The sequence below is a fragment of the Cephus cinctus genome, unplaced genomic scaffold, assembly GCF_000341935.2.
Source record: "Cephus cinctus unplaced genomic scaffold, Ccin1 Ccin1_scaffold0029, whole genome shotgun sequence".
In the NCBI taxonomy this organism is placed as follows: domain Eukaryota; kingdom Metazoa; phylum Arthropoda; class Insecta; order Hymenoptera; family Cephidae; genus Cephus; species Cephus cinctus.
This window is the reverse complement of record NW_014332776.1, coordinates 111,748-136,055: the sequence shown is the minus strand read 5'-3', so window position 1 is coordinate 136,055 and position 24,308 is coordinate 111,748. Positions and strand designations below refer to the sequence as shown.

The following is a 24,308-nucleotide window of genomic DNA, read 5'->3' as shown; positions in this document are numbered from 1 at the left end:
TATAAAATAAAAGAAATAAAAGTACACTATGTTTTTTTGCTGTAAATTTCCGATGTACAATAATATCAGCAGATAGAGATAGTTCATGTCGTCTTTGCTGTATTAACCTTTATATTTTATGACGCACTGAAATTATCAATTTTTTCCCCCGTATCTTCCGAACGTACATGAAAAAGATATTACGTATTAGATATTCTATTTATGAAAATATAAAAGGCGCATTTGGACTCTATCTCCGACAATTAATTTTTTTCTTTAAATTTAATACCTTAATGAATATTATCGTCATGTATTATCATTGAAGAAGACAATCGCTCATGAAAAATTTAGTTGCGTAATAAATAATAAATAAAAAATAAACGAATATTGTACTTTTAATGACTATTGTTTTTTTTCTTCTATTTCAAAATATTGCACCCGTTTCTCAATTAATACAATTAATAGTAATCAGTAATATCTAACGGTAATATCAATTACAGTAAACGATAATTAGTTTATCCTTCCTACACTAAGTCTAAGATATTAATCGATACAAGCAGTTGGACTTTTATGGAATTAAGCATAGTTAAGTACTAAATAGGCCAATAAACTGTAGAAATTTTCAAAAATGACGTTAGACCTTGTCAATACCGTTACTGAATTATCCCTATTTCAAATTGTTTAAACGAGACACGTTACTCCCACCACATTTTTGACATTATAAAAGGACACGAAAATTTTTGAAGGACACACTCAGTCGTTCGCATGATAACAAGTAAAGTCGTTTGACAGCACTTAGTACTAGTTTTCTTATAGAATAGCAATCCAATCACCATGAAAACTCAAGTCTTGTTCTGCATTTTATTCATCGGATTTCTTGGTCTCTGCCAGGCACAGGATATTACACTTTTATTGAACAACAGACCTTACGTTGAAAGAGAAATCAGCTGCGTTTTGGGACGTGGACCATGCGACCTTGTTGGAAAACAAATTATTGGTAAGATACAATAAGAAATTTGATAATTGTACAGCCAGTAAACACAAAGAAACTGTTAGATATTGACAATATTAGAATAGAATATCGTACCAAGAGGTGTAATATTAATAAAAATCAGTGATTTGTACTACTATTACTCTGTCTACATCTCTCAGTATGATATTTTTATATCATCGATACGTGATCGTCACTTTATATTCGCTGGCTAATACATGCTTTGAACGGTTCTTTAAGATTTACTTTGGCTGAATGCAGCTTCTCTCATGATAGAAACTTTTCTCTGCTTCTTAATACAAACAATTGTTGTACATCTTACAGCTTTACTGCCGGAAGCTCTGAACAACAACTGCGCTCGGTGCAATCGCCAGGACGCTGCTAATGCACGGAAACTCATACAATTTATGATGTATAACTACCCTAATCAATGGCGCGAGATTGTTCAACGTTATTCTGTCCGTCACGGTTAAGCATTTTAATCATACTTTTTTTAGTATGTATATTGATTCAAAAATTCAATAAGGATATTTATTTTCTCAATAAGTTATTTTATTAGATTTTATATTGATTATTTCTGCTACTGTATTAAATTTTATGTTAAAAATATTTACAAATTCTTGTTCCTAATTTCTTTTCTATGCAATTTTTATGTCTATATGTTTGTTCCTAACTTGTAAGAATTTCTGACAGGGATGTAAATTATGAAACGTTAAGATTACGCAAGTGTATTTGAATAAATTTCATTTAGAATATTTAACTCTACTGCACTTTAAAGTGCACGTAAGTTGCATTTTACTAATTTTATCGTTTAACTTATCAAAGATTTATATCGTAAGCTTATACCTATATATGTCAGACAATGAAACCAGAATTGTTTTCGTAATGAAACAGTAATATTATATTGATAATAAGATTAGTTATTTATTAAGTAAAATAGAATTTATTGTGAATAAAGGAGAGTACATTGAAACAAGATTTTTCATTCTGAAATCTGTATATTATTATACAAGTTAACGTGGAGTGTGTACAATACGTGTTGCAATGTTCAAACACTTGAAATTGCTGTTCTATAGGCATATGTATACATTTTTTTTATCACGTTGATTTGAACCAGTATAAGTTATTAATTCTAGTATATTTCAATCAACACAATTGGTTTCCAATTTACTGTCTTATGATCAAAATTGTAATTATTAAACATATTCTGTTGTTGATATAATTTATGTGTAACGGCAATATAATAAGGATAAGGTTAAGGACTAACGAATTAGATGTTAAATTTGTGTAAAAACCATGCCCATAATTTTCAGAAAATTCTATTCATAACAGTGTGTTGATATTTATTATTAGGAACAACATTATATATATTTAGTTATTTCATCATTTATTATTAGTTGGCCTAGCTTTGGCTCTCTCGCGAGAGCAATGGGCCTGACTATGAGCTCGAAGTGAATTGAACACTTTGTTGTTTAATTTGACATCAAAGCTTCCTGTATCACCTGTACAAATACCTGGTGGAAATTGCAGGACACGACAAGCATTTATTCTTGAAGACATTAACATATCATGTTTAGTTACAATCTTCGAATCTTTGCCAACCTTCTTGTAACCACACCTTGGCATTGAAGCATATTCCTTTTCAACGCTCTACATAACAAGATAATTCATATTAGATGCTGTATTAATGTTCTATACATATAATTACTTTTCGTTTTAGGTTTATAATATAACTTTACCACAAATCGATCAAAATCACGTCTTGTCTCATCTACATCTGGTTTTTTATCCTCTAATTCAGTATCGGAAGATGCTCGAAACTTCAAATATGAAACGCCCACTAAAAATAGAGTCAGATTGTAGATTTCATCCAGCAATAAATATTAAAATTAAATAGTATTAACTATTACTAATTGTAATCAATATGTGTAAAGTGTTTACTTGCATACCTTTCGACTCTCCATTAAATTTATCTTCTATACGCTTTAGTTCAAGATCATGCTCTCGATTGTACTGTGCCTGAAGCATATGTGCAATAACTTCATCACTATCAGTACCATCCAACTCAAAGAGTTCACAGTCTGCTGGATTTGGTTCGGGAAGTGCAAGGTCTGTGTGTCTTTGAATTTCTCTATAAGGCATAATTTTTCATCGTAATTTCTCTTAAGCAATAAATAATATGCAATATTTCTTTATGATAAAACAAATGAAAATGGCTTATACCGTTCTTGCAGTTCTTGAGCCAATTGTTCAGATTCTATCTCGATTAAACTCATTGGAGCAGATACTGGCTGAACTGCTCGCCAAGGAGAAGACATTTTCTTGTGTCTCAAAATATCAACACTGGAAGATTAAAAACCTATTTAAATAAAAATCTGCTTCACTTGTCACTTAAGTTTAGCTTATACATAATAACACATGTATTTACTATTGATGGGTTAGGAAATTATTGATATTCAGTTTTATAAAGTAATATACATGAAAAGAACCACAATACTTTAACAATAGGATTATAATAAATCTAAATTTTAATTTTATTAATGTTTCATTAAATTTCGACATTTCGACAAACATTACCTTAAATTAATACTCAAAAACTACTGTACGTACAAAATACTTGAAGGTTGTTCGGCGTGGGTAGGTTAAGTTTTATGAGACAGTGACGCAATTCGCAGTTTGACGTTCACAAAGTTGCATACCCTTGCGCAACACTCAAATCATTGCACAAATTCCTGCGACATGTTGATTTGTATGTCGTAGTAAATAGTGCAACAAATTTTATATTAAAATATAAAATTTATATTTAAACGTAAAGAAGGGAACACAGGATCATTCAAGAGATACATAAATTTCGCATGGTTTTTGTATAAATGAAATATACTTATTGCATAAGATATAACACGTATGTTGCAGATTGTTTACAGTAGGTGTCATATACAGTTCATTAAATAAAAAAAAGGTATCGGCTTTGTCTCATTTTACTTTTCAATTTCTCCCATATATATTTGTTTGTCACTGGATCCAGAGCAAACTGAAAAGAAAAACATAATTAGGCGTGATATAACAAGAGTCTCATAAAGCACAATTTATTATTACCGATTGGTTCCTTTGGATGAAAATCAACATCATTTAATGAGCCATTGTGCCCTGGTAATTTGTACAGTATCCGACGGCTAGTTGTGTCCCAAATATAATGGAATCGATCTGAAGAACCAGATGACACTTTACTACCATCTGTTGACCATGCACACCTCAAAAGATTCTGTGAATGAGACGAGATATTTAAAATTCTGGTGTATTTATCTATATCACACATAAGAAATTGACTGAATATAGCTTTTTAACCTTTTCAAAATTGTGCTGATGACCCAAAAGTATTTTTACACAACGTTCATATGGTGCAAATGGTCGTACATCCCAAATCCTTAAAGTATTATCCATTGCATTGGACAAAATATATGAACCATCTGGACTTAAACTCAATCCAGTAACAGTGTCAGAATGTCCTTTGAGTTTATAAAGTACAGCATTTTTTCGTAGATCCCAAACTTTAACATCATTGTCAATTCCACCACTTATAACTTGTTCAGCAGTATCGTTAAAAGTTACAGCTGTTACCTGTTTTGATTAAATAATATGTATGTTTCATATTAGTAGATGCTTTATTATCTAAAAGTCAAATTTACCTGATATGTATTATTAAGTGTGTAACATTGGCCTCGTTTTCTAGGATCCCAAATACGGATAGTGCTATCATCACTTGCTGAACAAAGTTGTGTTGGACCACGACGAGCACCAGAAACAGAATTGACAAAGGAAGTGTGACCCTTAAGCTTCTTTATTCGAGTTCCCACAACAACGTCCCAAAGGCCCAGAGTAGAATCAGTACTAGCAGTATATAAATGGCCACCGTCAGGACTGAAATGCAGTTCCATCACTGCACCGCTATGTCCAGACATTACAGACACATTTTCACATTCCCCATAAACATTCCAAATAACTAAAATCAAATAAGAATATAAAAGTGTACATTTTACAAAGTAATATTTCATAAACTCCATAAGTTATAAATTAGTATTCTTTGAAGTATCTCCAAGAATATTGTATTATCATGCATATATTACAGTACATTATTATTTAACACTTGACTTACATATTTGACGATCAAATCCTGACGAAGCAAGATATTGTCCCTCGGGATGAAATTCAAGAGTGAATATATCTCCTTGATGACCCTCTAATAGCATTATCGGTGCCATTAGTCCTGATGTTCGCGTTGGACCCTGTTATTCAAAAAATTGTAATGAGTACATGATGATTCTTATTATTATACAAAAAAGATAAATATTAAGCATACACTTTGCACCACTGCTTTCTCTCTGCTACTAAAAACAACTTCATTCTTCGTTCTTTTTGACGCAGGCACCAAGGCCAATATATCGTCGCCCTTTCTTTTATCTAAGATCGGCATTTTTCATTCAATTACCACAATCTTTTAATATCTACAGCGTAACGATTGTCAGTCAAACCAAGTCACCCAAATTATAGGTTATACCAATTAAAATAAGCTACAATACTCTGCGTGTGTTGCGTCCAAAATGGCAACTGAACATCTGAGTATTCATTCTTCATCCTATTATTATCGGTCGATAAAACAGTCGTACAAAAACAATCAATAATAAATTGAAAACATTTTCCAATTTGAAAAGAATGGTTTTATATAATAATGATGGTTGTTAACATTTTATAAATAATTTTTATCTAATAGTATACAATAAATTAGTCAGAGTACATTGTCATATGTTTGAAAGATATTTATGGTATTGTTTATGGGTACTATAAAATCGAAGAACACGGGAAACCTGACCATATATTATACTAGCATAGAATTGTTATTACATCGTAGAAAATGGAAAATAGCTAGTAAAATTATCTCGAATTCGTTGGTTTGGCGACGTACATTATTTGTTAATAAAGTATATCGACTGTAGATCTTTACCACATGGAAAAACATAAACGTACGGCTGATATCAATCATAAATGACATCATTAATATATCAGATATGCGAAGAACCAAATATACATGTATATATAAATATCAATTATGAGTGCTTATCACTAACATTATTTCGTTTAAACTTGTATCTTTTATTTGTTGCGCATTGAATGTTTATAAATGCATGAACGGTCTATTCATTGTGGTCAAATATTAGATCAAACTATATATAATATCATTAGAAAAAATATGAATATTTCTTGCCAGTCTATATTTCAAGAGACGTAATTTTATTTTAGAAAACAAATGAATGAGCCTGAAGTCCTCGTAATCATAAATCGTAATATATTTCGGAGCTTAGCGCACTTATATTGGGTATATAAAAAAAATAGATTTATTTGAATTGCACATTTTAACGTATATTGTATAACTAAATGCAATATAACTCTCGTCAGTTTGTCTCACAATATACGTATTTATAAAAAAATGCTCCTAGGCCAACCAAGAAATAAATTATATACATAATTATTCGTTACATCAATTCCAAATTCATAAAGCAAGTAACAGACTTTGTTTTTTGCTCAAACGTACATAGTTCTCTTTTATTAATTGTGTTATTTCTCGTTCAGAATAGCCAAGCTATTATAAAAATATAGAGAGCAATTTTTTTTATCCAATTGTGCGATTCGATGACAAATCATAATGGAGCGAATTGGAAGATCTACACTGTGAAAGATAAAATCGTTACCGGACATGACAACACAATAGTATTAAATTTATCTAAAATTCAACATCCCAACGTGTTCTTTAAAATAAGATATATACATTATGCCAAATAAGTATATATGTATCTTTAAAAAGTTTCACGCGGAAATATAGATATTGCAACAGCGTCATTCTTCGTAGGTAGAAACGTAAATTTTTACCTGACCATATTATGGTTGAATCTGTAGAGTTATAACGTAATTGTTACACGAAGGTCCGTCTTAGGGAAAATATTTATCACAGACAGAGTCAGAATCTACAGAGTTTATCGTGAAATCGTAATGAGGATTAATGTAAAACATCTTTGGTTACCGTCAATATAAGATTATCTTGTAAAAACCAATTACTGTACTGTCTAATGCACATATAGCATTTTACATTTTTCAATATTGAAGTCTTTCTCAAATAAGAATTAAACAAGTATTTTAGAAATACTAAAACTCTAAAATTGTATCATTAGAAAAGTGCACGTTATGTTCCTCATTGCGATTTTATATGGGAATAGTGAGGAATGCTAAGCACGAAAGGGAAACACATACCCAACACCTGATGAATTATAATCGCTACTTAACTTAATTGAAAGCTAATTACTATGTGATGTGTATAATAGTGGTACTTGAAAAAAGTATGGAATACCTAATTAATGTTGTGCTATCTCATCATGTGACGAAATTTATCCAATTCAAAGATGCTTTCTGATAATCTAAAAACAAATTGTAATAAAATTAATGGAAAACGTGAAAATGATATTAAATACGTATTTATGATATTGAAAAACATACCTTCCAAAAGCATTGATGAGAGCAACGATTTCGCTTCTTTCGAGATAAAATTGTTTCTTATTAAAGGTCATTAATGTTGATTCCCATTTCTCAAATTTTCCTGAGAACAATATTTTTAATGCTGTACCAAGACCCTGAATTTGGAGTTTTCCCCATAATTTACACTTGTCACATCCTACACAATCCATGATGCGAGAAATATTTCTAAAGTGCTGTCTAAACTCTTCCTTCAACAGTTGTGCTTCTGCGCCACCATTGAACATAACGCTTTCATTAAAATGATCTGGGAATGATCTGTAAACATCGACATTTGGTAATACAATTTTTTAGCTAATATTATTGACAATTTATGTACTTAAATTACTGCCATACAGAAATTTTGTTTTGAAGTAATAATAGTTACTTACTTGACAATATTCAGGAAATCATTTACTGCGAGTCTTGTATCTTTATCAATTTCATCGTTGCCAGTGTAATATTCTTCTCTTTCTAAATAAGGAGCTGCTTTGGCCAAAGCTCTTAATTCAATTAAGTATATAAAGTATAAATTTTTTAACCAGTTAGGACCTTCTCCACCGGTCATTTCCGGCGAGAACCTTCTCTGCAGTTCTTCCAGATTTGGTCCCCACTGGCCACCTGATACTACATCCAAACTGTCTTTTGCTGACAGTAAATATTTTGCACATAAATGAATATTAATGCTAGCATGTAAGCCTGATATGGCTCTATAAAATACTCGTTTTTCCAAACACATTCCTGAAAAAGAATTTGAACATGTAACATTGATTATAAATCACACCAAATAGGAATAATCACTTGATATGATAGAAATTGATATCTAATCGAGATTAATTAATCATTATAATTGATTAATGTTAATGTTCAAATATAATGTGTATATACACAGATATATATATATATATATATCATCTTATGATCACATGTGTGAAAAAAAGGGTTGACCTAAATGTATACTTACTGTTCATTTTGGACGATTGAATAAAATTATGTGGAGAATTTTCTGGCCTAAAATAAAATAAGGTATTAATATCTTTTTCATATTCTGTGTGTTTCATAATTATTTAATGAGTAAATTAAATGTTGCTTGAAAAATTTTATACCTAAAACAATTTTCCATATAAATGCTTCGCCATATTCTATGAGCACTGGGCCCTTTGTATCCTGTATATTTTTCAGGATTAAGTAATAAATCTACATATTCTCCAGGACTTGATTCTTTTACACAAAAATTATCCTGTGCATCATCATGCTGTTGCCAACGTTGAAATTCCTTATAATTTTCAGAGCTATGAAAAATTTGCGAGCGATTAACTTTATTATCGTAACATATTAGTTGATTTTAGTAGCAGGGACTCTCATATTCATATCAATGACATATCAACATTGAACAATGAAAAATACTAATTATTACCTGATAGTTGTATTGATAAAACTTAGTTCAAGATTGTGATCACGTGCATTTTGTTCACAATTAGTAGCTTGTGCATCAGCATTATATTTATCAGCAGGACTCTCATTAAAATGATTATGCCTTGATATCTCTCCCTTTAAACCAGCAGGAATATCTTCCTACAGATAATAATTTTTTTTAATTAGTCATAATTATTTATAAACATTAAATATAAGCTAATGTATATAGCCATATAATTAAAAATACTAGTAAAAATTCTTACCTCGTCACAATGCTGAACATGACAGTATCTTATAGCACATTTACTGTCATCAGCCCAGAAAGGACATTCTTGCTTCAGATTAACTTTATAAAATCTAAAATAATCTTTAATAAGGAGACTCTGTAGCCTTGGATATATTTTCATATTATTAAAATAATCCACTGTATCCACATTGCAGCTGCAGTCATCAATTGACCCCTTAAGCTAAAAAATATGGAAAGTATTGAAAACACATTGAAAACAAAGGGAATATAAGAGAAAATTAACAATCGTTAAATCATTACGTCGTTGATCTGCTTATCAGATTTTATTTTCATTTTGCATCTGCCTCATAAAGGTTATGTGCAACAGTCAATTTCAAACAATAAAACACCGTAACAAAGGGTTGATTATCTACCTTGCAGAAGCACTGGTCATCTTTTTTAGCGTTGGTCCCAAAATAATTTCCATTAACTGCTGCCAGGCCGAGCAGGAGTAACAGGACGATCCTGCTCGACACTGACATTGTTGCATGAGACTTGTGTCTCATCGTAATAATCGAAATGCTGACACCAATATTTTGCTTTTGTTACAAATGCTTGCGTAATAAAATGTTCTCAACAACACAATCCGCCCGTCACTGTCAATTGCCAGTCCCAGAAAAAAAATCTACGTGGATACACTGACAGGTACAGTGAACTGCATCGAAAAACATTCCCTTCAGCCTGACCAAGCCTGACGTATTGATATACATACACTGGAAGGCATACGACCTTTTTCCTAGCGACCGTTAACGAATCCGTATTCTGCACACCACTATAGTTTCTTGAAAATCCATCTACTTGTCCTTTATCCAGCACTGTCCAGCACACACAGTTCTAATGGAGCAGCTAAACAATTATTGGTGCAAAGTTGACATGCAAATTCTGAACTTGGTCCACGACTAATATAGTAGGTTCAAATTTGAGCGAATTTAAACGAGTTAATTACTCCCACTCCAATCAATCAATTTTTAACGTAGATACTGAATATGATTTGATTGCATGATAACAAAAGGTATGGCGAAATAGCATTTTCGTAGACGTAACTTAACACTAAACATACCGACAATTTTTTATAAATGTATTATTGGTTCGAAAAGGGTCAAATGACCCGTCGATGGTACGATTAGTGTTAATTATAAGCTTCAAATAAGTATACATTAGACGTTAAAATATTTTGAAGCACTTCCACGTGCGATATTTATAAAAAGTATTATACTGCGTTAAATGTTATATATTGTTGTAGATATCGTTTCCAGGAGGCGTATGGAAAATGTTGAAATTATAAATTGAGATTAATAGCAAACGATTAAGATTAATACCAAACGATTATGAATAGCGCGCATTGGCTGCATTTAAAGAACAAGCTGTGGGGACTAAACGCCCATTTGAAATATCTTTGACCAATCATACATGAACTCGTGGTTTCCTTTATTAAATGACAGTCCGAAATTCTATTTCTGACATATTCCACGCGACCTTCCTATACCGTTTTTATTTTAGATTTGGCACGTAGAAACTGATTTCTACATGTATAAAATCACGTCACTTTTATTTGTCATTCTATGAAAAGTTGATGTGTAGTTCCTTCATTGGTAGACTTTTTGATACCGTTATACTAGAAAGCTCATCTCCTTTCATAACAGCATATTTTGTGTCGCTATTATACATATACGTAATAATCTAGGCTGTATCCAGATTGCATTATACTCGCTGAAGATTAAAATAGAATACAAAGATTATATTAATTACAACATATAAATAATTGTCATAATTGTCATATGTTGCAATTCAAACAGACAGTGATAGTATTGACAAGCTGCACGTCCAGATGTTTTTTTTGTTTATGAAGATTTCTATTTTTTTTAAACATTGTATACATATAGTAATACAGATGGACTGTGGAATAAATATATAAAAATTTGTAATTTTATTTATACAACTGTACATGCAGCATTTATACGTGTGTACATTATGTTTATACGCCTGTGTGTAATTTAGATAGGAAAAATATATTTGCCGTGTATGACTTCTTATCAGGCGTTATCTCTCGGTGTGTTCAAATCTATGATTTAGAATTATTGATCATATCAATGTACGTCTGTGCCAGTATATCTAATAACGGAGGGAATCAATGTAATATTGACCATATAAAAAAATGTTATAATACTTTACATATATCGTATACTCTATTATTATTATGCAAACTAGGATTACTACATTATAGTTGCCCGTTACTGTATGTGATTGTATTCGTACGTTTTATCATAATCATATATTTCTGCAGTAAGATCCATATATGTAGATATATTTATACAAGACAGCATATAACAAAACCACTAATATACTGCTGCTAGATTGGTTGCCTAAATGCAGGCGAATTCAAACTTTTTTGCCACACATAGCAGCCTGTACAGAGTTAAATGTTACAGCAATAAAATAACGTAAAGACCAGTCCTTTATATTTTATACAGTACGGAATTTATTTCAGAGATACATTGTTCATTACATTTTTCTCGCAGGTCCAGTCTATCGCGTAATATTTAAAATCGCTAGTCTACAGTACAATATTTAAATATTAAAAAAAGGAATTAAACAGATGAGGGAAGAATCAGGTAAAATAAAATCAGATCCGATACTAAATTACGCTTCTATATCCTGCACGTGAATTTTATCGTTGCACAAACTTTAAAACTACCATAGAAAATGTTCACACAACCCTTATATAGTTTTACAGAATTATTTACATGTTGATTGTTACCGTACATCGGCATCGGATTACTTATTGGGCTATTATCGAGCTCCTATTACTAATTGTATTTAACAATTCTTAATATTAACAATACTTAGGGGCTTGAATGAGAAGAGCGGACGAGGGTCGATCAAGGACCAATACTCCAGTGCTTCAAGGAAAAACCTGAACAAATGTCATAAAGTACACTTATCGTGATATAATTTAGCCGTATAACTGGTTGAAGTTTTAAAAACATTATAATAACGTAATTATACTAAATTTAAACATTAAAAATTTCATAAGACTAGGAAAATGTATTTTTTGCCCAACATTCTCGAATGGACTCGATGTATCGAGATATCGGACATTCGCAACACTTAGCAAATGTTATTAATCACTTTTTATAATTGCTTTTTCTTTTATTTTATCATGAAATTGTTGTTTCTTCTAGCAGAGGAGGTCGTTCATTCATTCTTGTTATTTCTTACTTGGTATCTGCTGTCGAAAGTTCTATACGAACTTTGATTATTTGTTTTTGCAATGATGCTTGCTTCATAAAAGCAAAATTCCATGGTTAAACATCGCGTCCTGCACATAAAAATAATTTCACGGTTCTTCCCTCCTCGTGGATCAATACACTTTAATCTTTTAGAGCAACAACAGATAGGGGGATGTGGCAGTTTTTAATCAAGCTTTTATATTTTAATTGAGTCTTCTCGACAAGTTCATATTAAAAATAAATATTAACAGAAACAATGAAAAGATTAAAGCCTAGTAGCATCAGTGATCTTGATCTTGATTTTAAGAAGCACCGCCAAATCTTGAGTTTTTTAAAATGAAGTTAAAAAATTGATTAAATGAACCTACATGCGTTAATTACAACCACATTTCTTGCGGAAGAAGTAATCTATAAACTCGTAAAGGTCCAAACGGCATTAAAATATTCTGAACATTTTGTCGTGAGTACTTTGCATCCATTGATCTTCTTGGAAGATCATTGCTATACGTGATAGCGTTCATGATGAAAACGCTACTGACAACAGATACTGTCTAAAGTTTGAGAAAAAAGGAGATTTTAAACTTGCTCCATCCTTCATACCTCCAAGAAATCCTTGAGCAATGTGACTCGTCGCTTTTCAGCTATGTCCATTTGATTTTCAAGATCTCCACGATCTGTTGTCTCAGCACGTTCTATCTTCCATGAGAGATTTTCAATCTCGGCTTCCAACTGTGCTTGCTGATACTCGAACTAACAACAATACAGATTCACTCAATGTTACTTTTATGTGATGTGTACTATGTTGCTGCAGTGATTTCTAACATACCAATTCCTTCCGTGGTCCAGGCTCCATGTAATATGCATATGGATACGTATACTGTAAGGTATAACGACAACGAGCCAGTAAAGAAGCAGCTCCGTAGAGGTGTTGCCAGTCAATCCAAGTTCCACTTGCATTCATAACCTTTTTATTGATACGCATCTTTATTCCTTCTAGAGTCTGTTGCTCTAATTTCAAAGACTTACTGTGATTTTCCCACTGAATTGCATAAGATTAATTATTTTATGTGTATGTTTATGGATGCTATTAACTGATTGACTTACCCTTTCGTAATAGTGGAGATACTTCTTGAGAGCTTCGCGTGCCTGTGCGTGGACACTCTCGTGGGCGATATTAGGATTTTCCTTGTATCGTGAACACTCGTAATACTCACTACCGTGAGCTTTCCAATCGCCTAAACACATCCAGCAAAAATCATATTTGCAATTGTAACACTGCATGTGATTGCAGCCACCATTTTTCTCTATACAAATGTGACATTTTGGACACTGAAAAATACATTGTTTGTTTTCAATTAATTGTGTAGTGAAAAATCAAATTATTTAGTATTGATAGTTGGATAATACTGACATCTTTGGTGTGAGCACTAATATAATTGGCTGTTTCCGAATCATCGGCACATTTGGTTAACCATTTTTTAATCGTACTACAATCAGTAGGAGCATGGTAATCCATGCCACATCGGAAGCTGTGATACAAATGATATTTTCTATTATTCAAATAATAATACGAAAAAATTTGTAAAAGTATTTCACGTACCAAAATATTGTTTTGCACGAGGAACAAATAACTCTTTTTGCGCGATGTTCTTTAGACCGCATTACTATTTGACAATTAGGACCAGGGCAGAATCTTAGCTGAGGATGTGATTTAACGTAATCCCGAAAGGCGAATTCCTGATATCGTTCTCTCATACTGGGTTTAGTAAGAAGAGAGAGAACAAAATCTTCTGGAGCTGAAACTTCACACTCCTGTGCCATGCAACTAATGCCTAAAAAAAAGAAAATACATAGTAAACATTAAAATTGTTACTGATACCTTTAATAACTTATTTCATGTTAATTATTCTTACCTGTTGAGATACCCTGTGTGATTTGAACTTCAAAGTGCATGCACCAACAGTCTTTGCAAAATGAATGACCACAGGTCAATGTAGAGAAACGTTCGGCAGGTACAATTGTGACACAAACTGAACAAAGTCCACCTCGTGTACCTTTTGTGCCAAGATTAGGATCAGGTGGATGCAATGGTTTAATTTTTGAATTAACCAAAAGGCTAGAGGCATTGTTTCGGTACTTTGTGACAATATCTTGCAGTGCCCAGTTATGTGCGTGCAGGAGAACTTTGGCTAGCGATGGTGTAATGTGAAGACTATTACTCAATACTTCAACATTTTCATTTAAAAGTCTTTCAACTTCTTCTACACGAAGACAGTCATGTACTGCATATTCTGGATCTCTTCGAGTAGCATCAAGATCTATATCATTATCAGCCTCACTGCCCCATTGTTGAGTATTATAGTAATCCTCATAACCAGTGTCACCGCAGTCCGAATCGGAGTAGTCCATTTCACTATCATATTCTTCCCCCGACATCTGTATCACACAGATAATTTAGTTAATCAATCATAACCTTTTGTTAAAATCAAAAACACAAATGAAAAAAAATGAACACCACATCAATCTTTTAACAAAATAAATAAATCATTAATTATATGTATAATCAAACATTTTCTGCATACGCAACAATACACATGGCTCATGCAAAAACATGAGTACCCAAAATTTATATGCAGTCTAAAACTGACTACATGTAATACACATAAGACCAGAAATTTCAGCTTTCTACTGGTGAATTTCTTATCCACAAATATATACATTTAGATTAAAGTACAGTTGGTGAAAAAATCAAGTATTATTATTTTTATATATTCCCATAAAGTTGTATCTTCAGCATCGAATGACGTTTCGTATAGAAACACAAGAAACCTTAATAAGGCGGCCCATAAACCCTGGGTAATGGTTAGGAGAATAATCACGTCAACCAACGTACCTTTGATACTTTAAATATCAGGAAAAAAGCATCTATATTCAATCTCGTGAGCAAAACAGTTATCGAGAGGCTTTAGAAACACCACCTCGTGTAACCAGTCTACGCATATACTGTCGTATGAATTGGTGTATCAGTGCATGTGTACAGTGTCGTAATAGATGATTTAATTTCTATCTGGAAGTAGATGATAATAGTCTTGATTGATACGTATTAATGCAACAAAACTTATCACTTCGTAGTTTCCCAAGAGAACTAGTTTATGGAAAGTATAATCGAGTCCAGAGGGCCAACCTTGGCCGCGATAAAATGTATAGCTTGGAGTTATCAGTCGAAAACTTTTCTTTATTACATGATCGGACGGAATAAAGAATAATGAATCCAAATACTAATGTGATGTAAATTATTCTAATTAAGTAAAATTTATTACGCTGATCGTATGAAATTTCAATGTACATTAACATTCGGTGAGACAAGTATCTAGATTTTTCTATCTGCTGATCTACTCATAAGTAGGTATAGAAGGACGTAAAAGAAAGTGGGAAATGGAGTATCTTCGCAAATATCCGAATATGTCCGAAAGATCGTCGGAAATAGTCGGAAACTAACGAAGTTACACGATCTTTGCCGATAAATTTAAAACTCACTTCGCGCATGATTTGCTTCAGTTCATATTATCGATGTATTAGGAACTTGTTTAGTAGATACTATTACAATAATCTATGAGATTTATTCGATTTTTATAAATATATTGTACATATATTTACGTCGTGATTGGGTTGATTAGTAAATGAAGAAATTGGTTACAGCTTAGGATGGTTCTATGGCTATGTCTCCAGCGGAGTCAAGTGAGAGGTGAAATACGTGTGTGTTGCATATCTGTATATTAACTCCAATGTGTTCCGTTTGACTTCGGGAGAAACATAGCCTATAAGAATAAGTTGTATTAATTTGAAATGGCTAACTCCAAAGATTTTTTCTTATCTGTAACTCAACGGGTTTTAAGTAATTGGACAGCATTGAAGGTTCGAAATAAATGAATTTATTATTTCTTATTTTTTTTTCATAATAAGTTTTTATCTATGCAACTGCAAAACGTTGCTGTCGTGTTCTAACCTAAAATTTCTCTTCAAAATACTTTTGAATAATGTTTTGTTAGACTCGTCTAATTATATTTTTAATATTTCTTAGATGGCAGTAGAACATGGAATGGGTTCTAAGGAACGTGCTGAAGACTTCTGTCCATATATTACTGAAGTTATGTTTATAAATGGTAAATTTAATAAGTTATTATTTTAGTAATATATGTACTTAAATGTTTTATATAATTTATTTAGATGGATTAACTGCCAATGAAATTGCTGCTGAAATAGAAGATTATATGGATACTGAATTTAATACAGAATTGCAAGATGAGAGTTCTATACAAGTAGCAGAAGAATTACTTCGGTTTTATAATTACTGTAAAGAAGGAGATGAATCAACTGCAATGACAGAATTTGAAAAATTACCTCCTTTACAAATATGGATCACAGCAAGGCAAACGATAAAGCAAGTAGGAAATCAATCAATGGCTGAAAACAATGGTGATAGCTCTGGCAGCAGTACAGAAGAAGATGAAGATATGGAGGTTTCAGAGCCAGGATGGACAGAAGTGAAAACTAGGAGGAAAAGATGAAGTAAGCAAGTTTTTTCAAATTGTCTTTACTGTTACCATTGTATGTGAAAAATATGACATATATTTAGTCAGTAATTGACATCGGAGTTTGTTATTTATTATATCAATACCAAGGCTTATGCATTACAAATCTTGTACGTATAAAAATTATGGTACCTAAACAGTCTTTGTGTTGTTTGGCCGCTTATTCGTAATGGATAGATCTGAAATGACATGATAAATCACTTAAGTGTTACTTGATGTATATTAAAACAGTCTATTTTGTCTATTAACCTTCTCCATTAGAAGAAGTATGAACAGTCCAGCATCCATTTTGTTTCTGCAAAGTAGAGTTTTTCTCATCATTTATCTTCTTCCTTTCTTTGGGTCCTAATAAACTAAGAATTACTGGTAGGAAAAGTAGTCCATGGTAGAGACCAAAGATTACAACGGATGTAAATAACTGCATAAAAAGTTAAATGATTAGCTATGATCTATTAAATAACCAATTTTCCACATTCAAAACAAGAAATAAAAAATTCATACTTTGAAGAAAGTACTAAAAAGATAGGCCTCACTTGCACTTAATAGTACAAATGCTAGGAACGTACTAAAGCCCCCATTAAATACAGCAGGTCCAATAACAGCAAGCGTAGTAATAGTTCGTTCTAAAATAAAACGATTTTTATAATGAATTATATAGGTTCTAATAGAAAATCGGTAACTATCTAGCAATAGCGTGACTGTTTAATATCCAACCGTTCCTGGTGCCCGTCGCACGCGTAAATTCCAATCCAACATGAGCTGCATAGTCAACAGCCAGTCCAGCACAAAGTAGAACCATGATACTTGAGGAAATTTCAATAGTCAATCCAAGATAATACATGGAGCCCAAGAGATCAATAAGCGTAAACAATACGCAACAAATCACCCAAAATGATGCTTGCAAATTTCGTATTAACAATAATGTCACTAAAGCCACTGCTAATACTTCCAGACCTAAGTTCCTTATTAGCTCCTCCCCAATAATCTTGAAGCAAATTCATTGATTTTTATAACATTGTTATTCCACTGACAACAGAGATATTAAAATCAATTTAAACAGTAGCACGTGTCTAATACAACTTTTATTATTACCTTATTTGCTGTCCAAGATACATAATCCGGTGAAAATATGGCAACATGAGCATGACTTTGAGTGAAGTTTACAGCTTTCACAGTTTTCCTGATTGATTCCATAGCCTGTACTTGGTCAGACGTTGTATTGAGCAGTATATGCTGTATTTGAATTTGTGATGTCTGGAATGTAATTTAATTTATCCTGAGATATGTAACAAAAATGATCATAAACATTCTCGCAACGTCAAATATTGTCATTCTAACTGGTTTTCCCACTCACAGTAATATTGTAATCATCTATTGGTAATCGATCAAACTTGATATCCTTAATAAAAGCTTGACCTTCAAGAGTGAACAGCAAATATTCTGAGAGGTATCCAAAATATTCATCTCGATCGACAATCTCTGTAATTAAACAAAGCAGTTGTTGAGCAGTAATTTAAATTAATGTAATATGATGCTAGCATGCTTTTAATTGTCTTTGATGGTTTATGCATCTCATAAAATGGGATAACTTAGAATACCCTTATTTGTCTTGTTGAGCCACTTCTGATATCCCTCGAACCAGGAGTCAACTGTACGATTATTAACGTAAGGATTATATCGCAGAGCATTCATCAGCAAAGCTAATTCTGTTTCATCTTCATAGTAGTCGACACCTGCCATATAAATTCCAGCTCTCTTGCCATATTTTGGAAAATATTCCTTCAGTTTGTTGTGAAATTGTATAGGATACGAGTCTTGATTTAAGTACCACAGGGGATCGAAGTTCTGTTCAAGCTGAAATATTCCATAGATATTTACAGTTAAGAAGCAGCCAGTCAGAAATATCACAATCATTTTAACTGTTGGCTTGATGACAAATGGTCCAATGTATCTCTTAAATATTTCTTGCTGTGTGTTACGTTGGCTACATTCATTTGGTATCCATTGTTGCTTTCGTTGACAGCAACAACCTTCTTTATTTAACTCCAGTCGTCTCTCATCGAAGACCAGACAACTTACGAAGAATGTTATCTCAAAGATGTACAAGAAGAGGATGCCCAACGTGGCAAAAGCACAGAATGACTCAAGGAATGGCATCACAGTTGTAATTCCAATGGCAAAGGCTACTATGTTTGTGATGGACGTTAGTGTTATTGACATTCCTGAATGCTGCAATGCCTTTGCTATTTTCAATGGGATCTTCTGTGATTTATCACTATCCGATAAATTCTCCAAACTCTGCATAATAACAAACATGTCATCTACACCAATACCTAATAAGAGGAATGGCAATATTGGATGTATGGGACCATAGTAATATCCCATATAGTAACAAAGTCCATAGGCAGATAAAATGGCCTGACCGACCACTGACACTCCAACTATTGATAAGTAAATTCTTTGCTGCACTATGTTGCACCGACCTATCATGATTATTACGTAAATAGCTATTAATGATAATCCACAAAATAGGATTGTCATATTGTTATTGAGCACTTGGTGAAGAAAGTCAGTAAAGCTTCTGGAGGCGACAGCATACACATGCATCCCTTCTGGTAAACTGCGATTCGAATATAAAACTTTCTCAATGAATTCCAATTCCCATTCTGCAGAATGTGGATTTGATTTCTTTAATATCCAATTGAGTATCGTGGCTGTCGCACCAGTTACTCTTCCAGATTCGTCAAACTGCATATCGGAGAGTAACGCTGCGATATCCAAAAGCATATTGTTATTTGTTCTGAAATAAGAAGACATTGCTTAACGAATAGTCTACATTACCGTGGATATTTAAATTTCATTATTTATTACGTGTTTCTGAATGCTTTGTTTACGTCGTTTAATATTTCCTCCTTTGTAAAATTATGAATGTCTTTAAGTTTTTCATTGGACCATATTTCTAGAATTGACTGATATATACATTTATTCTCCAATGAACTCATGTTCAACTTATCATAGAATCCACCAATGAATTCAGGCTCGATCAAAGGCTCCTCAACGACGTCGGATTGAAACCATGTAAAATACCTGAAATTATTTACATATAATTTTTCAAGTATTAATCAAGCCAACTGAAACAGTAAATGGAAGAAACATAGAATAATAAGCTGCTGGAAAATCATTCAAGATTTTTTTTTATAGTGCTCACCCTGCGCATACGTCACGCCAAGTTTGGTTATTCACTACTATATCTTTTACAGCATCTTCCATGTCACTGATCTATGTTCAGAGGAAACAAAAAAAAATAGATGGGACAACTAAAGTATGGGTATAAAGAAACAATGTTACTTCTCTAAATAGATTAAGAAAACTTATTCAATTAAGATCATTATTCAAAAATTTTCCTCACCGCCTTCAGAACTTCTGGATCCAATACATTCGGAGCAATGACAATGATACTTTCGTATCTGAGATCATGATGGAAATGTTTTTTGACCCAATCTGCATCTGCACGAACAACTGAGTCCAACGGAATGAAAAGCTCAACATCGTCGATCTCTTCCTTCCATAATAATATACCTGGACCGCAGACTCCACTCACGCACAGTGATGCTATTAACCATAGCCAAGGTTTTGTACCTATGCTCAGTCCTATTCTGAAAATGTCATTAGCTTTATCAATTATCACTATATCATTCTTTCATACAAACTATAATTAAACATGCACAATATCTTAAGAGTATTATACTGATATCGTGTTACTGAAAGCAAAAGGGCGTACATAGGGTATTAACTGGACACATGCCCCTTTGTTTTTAGTCACACGCTATATGAATAAGTAATATAGATTGGGTTAAGATATACCTCGAAAATTATCTTATGAACTTTATTTAGATATAAAAGAAAACGTAAATTCATTAATATATATTGAACTTATTTCCCTAATGTTGCTTGTAATTAAAGCTTATAGAGAGTCATGTCAAATTTACAAGGTTGAGCAGCGGGGGGCGGGGTGAGTAGGTTCTCTGACCCCACACGGTTTCACTTAAAGATTAATCTTATACGATTAAACGCTATACAACGACTATTATACATGTTATTTTATCAAAAAATATTTAAATCTGTATAATTGCTTATCTCATTAGGATTATAATTAGATGTAGATTGGTTAATTGAGAGAAACTTATTTATAATTAATTTCTAAAAGCGGTCAAGAAACAAAGAAGGTACTAAGAAGTCTAACCAGCCCATGCTCTTTTCTCATTACCCTCTTACTTCCAAGAAATGCTAAGACATTTCAAGTTTAATTAATCATACGTGGTCTAGGTTATTATAACTATAAGATTGGTATACGAATAATTGTTAGACAATAGTAATAGTTATAAATCTAAGCGAGCCACGTGCTACGTCAGAAAAAAGAAAAAAAGTGACAGTCCGTTCTTATTGCAAGGCTGACCACGTCTTCTCTGCTTAAATACGTAATTGTTGCTCCATTAAAGGCGGGCATATGCCGGGACTTGTCGGCTCTACTTACTAACTAGAGTCTTGGAACATTTCGCACGCGGATGAAAACGTCATCTCAGAATGCCAAGTACATCTAAGTCTAGATATCAATATATAAAAATATAAGTATTAAATTTATAAATGAAGTTTCAATATTAAAATTTTAGGGAGCAAGTAACACTCATGCAAATAATAGCATAATTTTTTTTTATTCCTTTCACCTACACTACAGTTATTTAATTGACTACAGGAGTACTGTTTTTTCCTTACCGATTTTAGAAAAAATTCTATTATATGCAAAACTATACGCAACATCACTTACCGGTAAAATAAACAGTCAAAATTGAGATGCACGTTCATCAGCAAATCCTTGCATTGTTTCCACACGGTGTTCTTGGCAGCTTCTTGTCCAGGTTCCATGACGAGTTGTCACTGCTCCGTATCCAAATGCTGACTGAGCACTAGGGACGACCCTAGCAGCCGCATGTGCTACACGAACATGGTACATACGGTAGACGATGGAAGTAATCTACCATAATTATATGTATAACGTACCGTAGCTTCGATTCGCCTCTATGTAGGGACGTGACTAATGTCAAGTCAAATCAAGTACCCATAGCTAAGTAAAAATACCATAAGACTAACTTGATACAGTGATAGCGTATAACGTTGATCTTTAATATGATAACAAAAGTAAATACAGGTAAGTACTTTAAATCGATTTTGTAATATGTATTTATACAAGTATCTTTTGTTTAACGTGGGCCAAGATATTAATTGTGATAACGTACTTATTTATATTTAATAGACGTGATTACAATCAGATTGATATATGAGTGAACATTTTGAGAATTAATTTAAATGCAGCGAATCAAATTTTTATTCGATTTCTCACGTCCTACCCTTGAATGTATGAGCTTTCGCTTGGCTTAGTGTAAAAGCGGCTATTTACTGTTTTATAGGAAAAAGCTAAGAGTCATTGCATAGCGGTACAAAATGAGGATGATTGGACACGGGACCATGTACGGTAACGTGATGCAAGTCATTCAGCTGTTTAAATACGATATCAGCTAACCGAGAAGTTTGAGTATTCGCTTTGAGTCTGGTCAACTGACCTTTTAGTATTTATGACATATATTTTTGTCAACGGTCTGGGTCAAGTGGAATAGGTGCCTGCACTAGTTGCTAGACTCTTTTACTGGCTGGTATTGCATAAAACATAACAAGCATACTTTAAAGGTCTGATTCTCAGTAATTGTTGGCCATGGTAATTTTTCAAGGATTATTAACAACAGTTTTTATTATAATTTAAGACGCATTTTTGCCTCCACTTTTATTTCATACTTTCTGTCATAATCCTTATTTCAGGATAACCGCCTGACACTTTTCTATCTGCTAAACTTATATGTACAGGCATTAGCATATAGTTGTATATTTATTAATACTCGAGTATCTGATACACATACAAAATCAGATTTGTTATTCAAATAGATAAAGCACTGTGTCAATATTGAAATTACGTTTATTAATTGAATTAATATGATTTTATGTGCAAAGTATTTAATTAAAAGTAAAAAATATATTTTCTGTCCTCCTTGTAACATCAAAAATATCCTAGACAATTTTGCACTATGCCTCATCGTGTCAATCATGTGTGTGCTGCTTGTACTAATTGTAAGTAGGTAACCTATTCGGTGTCTGCACTATGAACACGCAACGGTAACTTGTGGTTTTGTTAATATGATTCTTAGTTATTTCTATTTTATTGTATTGCTCTTGTAGGGTTATGCCGGTCAGCAGACACATACTTATCTGTAATTACTGACGATTAAACCGGTTTAAGCTTTCGTGCCAGACAGTCCATTGAGTTTTTGTAGATGCGTTCAGAAAAAAAAGACTTAATATTTGCCTATACATTTAACTTTATGATACCTTCTACGTGTTTTGGATCTAACGATACACGTAAAAGATTGTCATTAGCCAACTATAATGCAATTGACACGTCAGTATGACATTTGGAAAGTGAAGTCTAACGAGAAGAGATTCATTTCAGTATTTACTGCGCTCCTTGGTGACACGATGAATAATACTATGAGATGAGAATATAAATTAGTAAGTGATGCTCGCTTATATGGAAAGAGAAAAAATGACAGTTTTATCGATACAACGTTTGACGATAATTTGAGAAAGTGAATTTAAAAATAGTTTGAGCTGATGACTATTTTTCAAATTTGTTGCGATTTCCATATCCCATCACTCTTTACACCGTCAGTGACTTTAACCTTGACAATATGACTGATAAGAAAGAGAAATGTGAAATTTCTTCATTCCATTTCAAAATCTATTTGAAAAGATAAATTAGCAGAGAGCTTTAAAAAATCGTTTATGTACAGTATCTTCCTTTCGTTATCATATTCTGTATGACTTATAGCAGGATGACTCTCTTGTATTCATGTTGATACGAATAAACAGAATCTGATAGTACACATTTTTTATGTCTGTCGTCCACTCTCTCGCTTTGCTGATTCAGAGTATCCATAACGGGCGAAAGCAGATTACTTGCGAGTGTGGTTTGACTTTCAACTATTCAACACCAATTCATAGAGATGGAAGGAAGATTCAATGTATGGAGTCGGCGTGGGTTTGACGATGGTGGCCTCAAGGTAGGGAATTTATCGAGTGAATGCCTTTCTCACAATTCGCAGATCCCTCAGTGTGTTCGCTTCCTCTCTGTCCGATGGACGTACTCCCAA

The 24,308-nt window shown here is 32.8% G+C and overlaps 7 protein-coding genes across 17 annotated transcripts; 2 read left to right on the top strand and 5 right to left on the bottom strand.

The window, feature by feature from the left end:
- The first annotated feature begins 714 nt into the window (after positions 1-714).
- On the top strand, positions 715-1,730 carry LOC107267655 (ejaculatory bulb-specific protein 3). Its single transcript, XM_015739631.2, has 2 exons — positions 715-976; positions 1,295-1,730. The coding sequence occupies exons 1-2, from the start codon at positions 814-816 to the stop codon at positions 1,441-1,443; spliced, it is 312 nt and encodes a 103-aa protein (XP_015595117.1). The 5' UTR covers positions 715-813; the 3' UTR covers positions 1,444-1,730.
- A 218-nt stretch (positions 1,731-1,948) lies between these two features.
- On the bottom strand, positions 1,949-3,717 carry LOC107267639 (serine/threonine-protein kinase RIO3). Of its 4 annotated transcripts, none has more exons than XM_015739604.2 (5): positions 3,581-3,717; positions 3,194-3,313; positions 2,920-3,101; positions 2,710-2,810; positions 1,949-2,620 (listed from the first exon to the last, which is right to left on the bottom strand). In XM_015739604.2, exons 2-5 carry the CDS (start codon positions 3,286-3,288, stop codon positions 2,354-2,356), a joined length of 645 nt encoding a protein of 214 aa, XP_015595090.1. In that variant the 5' UTR covers positions 3,289-3,313; positions 3,581-3,717; the 3' UTR covers positions 1,949-2,353. The 4 variants fall into 4 exon arrangements, with proteins under 4 accessions (XP_015595090.1, XP_024940975.1, XP_015595107.1 ...); XM_025085207.1 differs by having other exon boundaries at positions 3,194-3,298; positions 3,581-3,693; XM_015739621.2 differs by having other exon boundaries at positions 3,194-3,329; positions 3,581-3,687.
- LOC107267601 (U5 small nuclear ribonucleoprotein 40 kDa protein) lies at positions 3,679-5,589 on the bottom strand. The gene is made up of 6 exons (XM_015739532.2): positions 5,328-5,589; positions 5,124-5,253; positions 4,657-4,970; positions 4,316-4,588; positions 4,067-4,232; positions 3,679-4,001 (listed from the first exon to the last, which is right to left on the bottom strand). The coding sequence occupies exons 1-6, from the start codon at positions 5,439-5,441 to the stop codon at positions 3,949-3,951; spliced, it is 1,050 nt and encodes a 349-aa protein (XP_015595018.1). The 5' UTR covers positions 5,442-5,589; the 3' UTR covers positions 3,679-3,948.
- Positions 5,590-5,706: 117 nt separating this feature from the next.
- On the bottom strand, positions 5,707-10,560 carry LOC107267587 (ero1-like protein). Its single transcript, XM_015739509.2, has 8 exons — positions 9,605-10,560; positions 9,208-9,411; positions 8,946-9,103; positions 8,635-8,820; positions 8,493-8,539; positions 7,921-8,269; positions 7,514-7,807; positions 5,707-7,434 (listed from the first exon to the last, which is right to left on the bottom strand). Exons 1-8 carry the CDS (start codon positions 9,734-9,736, stop codon positions 7,383-7,385), a joined length of 1,422 nt encoding a protein of 473 aa, XP_015594995.1. The 5' UTR covers positions 9,737-10,560; the 3' UTR covers positions 5,707-7,382.
- Positions 10,561-11,685: 1,125 nt separating this feature from the next.
- LOC107267442 (potential E3 ubiquitin-protein ligase ariadne-2) lies at positions 11,686-15,875 on the bottom strand. 3 transcript variants are annotated; one of them, XM_025085085.1, is made up of 8 exons: positions 15,781-15,875; positions 14,374-14,896; positions 14,061-14,292; positions 13,872-13,989; positions 13,565-13,789; positions 13,287-13,499; positions 13,061-13,210; positions 11,686-12,549 (listed from the first exon to the last, which is right to left on the bottom strand). In XM_025085085.1, exons 2-8 carry the CDS (start codon positions 14,894-14,896, stop codon positions 12,514-12,516), a joined length of 1,497 nt encoding a protein of 498 aa, XP_024940853.1. In that variant the 5' UTR covers positions 15,781-15,875; the 3' UTR covers positions 11,686-12,513. The 3 variants fall into 3 exon arrangements, with proteins under 3 accessions (XP_024940853.1, XP_024940856.1, XP_015594676.1); XM_025085088.1 differs by having other exon boundaries at positions 15,807-15,870; XM_015739190.2 differs by lacking the exon at positions 15,781-15,875 and adding an exon at positions 15,354-15,637.
- LOC107267473 lies at positions 15,609-17,107 on the top strand. 3 transcript variants are annotated; one of them, XM_025085107.1, is made up of 4 exons: positions 15,609-15,748; positions 16,160-16,375; positions 16,542-16,623; positions 16,688-17,107. In XM_025085107.1, exons 2-4 carry the CDS (start codon positions 16,307-16,309, stop codon positions 17,026-17,028), a joined length of 492 nt encoding a protein of 163 aa, XP_024940875.1. In that variant the 5' UTR covers positions 15,609-15,748; positions 16,160-16,306; the 3' UTR covers positions 17,029-17,107. The 3 variants fall into 3 exon arrangements, with proteins under 3 accessions (XP_024940875.1, XP_015594747.1, XP_024940869.1); XM_015739261.2 differs by lacking the exon at positions 15,609-15,748 and having other exon boundaries at positions 15,907-16,205; XM_025085101.1 differs by lacking the exon at positions 15,609-15,748 and having other exon boundaries at positions 15,911-16,375.
- LOC107267435 (NPC intracellular cholesterol transporter 1) lies at positions 17,104-24,115 on the bottom strand. Of its 4 annotated transcripts, none has more exons than XM_015739163.2 (11): positions 21,878-24,115; positions 20,462-20,708; positions 20,261-20,331; positions 19,924-20,139; positions 18,651-19,852; positions 18,407-18,531; positions 18,145-18,306; positions 17,767-18,037; positions 17,554-17,675; positions 17,302-17,470; positions 17,104-17,231 (listed from the first exon to the last, which is right to left on the bottom strand). In XM_015739163.2, the coding sequence occupies exons 1-11, from the start codon at positions 21,973-21,975 to the stop codon at positions 17,185-17,187; spliced, it is 2,730 nt and encodes a 909-aa protein (XP_015594649.1). In that variant the 5' UTR covers positions 21,976-24,115; the 3' UTR covers positions 17,104-17,184. The 4 variants fall into 4 exon arrangements, with proteins under 4 accessions (XP_015594649.1, XP_024940827.1, XP_015594656.1 ...); XM_025085059.1 differs by having other exon boundaries at positions 20,462-20,703; XM_015739170.2 differs by lacking the exon at positions 20,261-20,331 and having other exon boundaries at positions 20,462-20,703.
- Between the last annotated feature and the right edge of the window lie 193 nt (positions 24,116-24,308).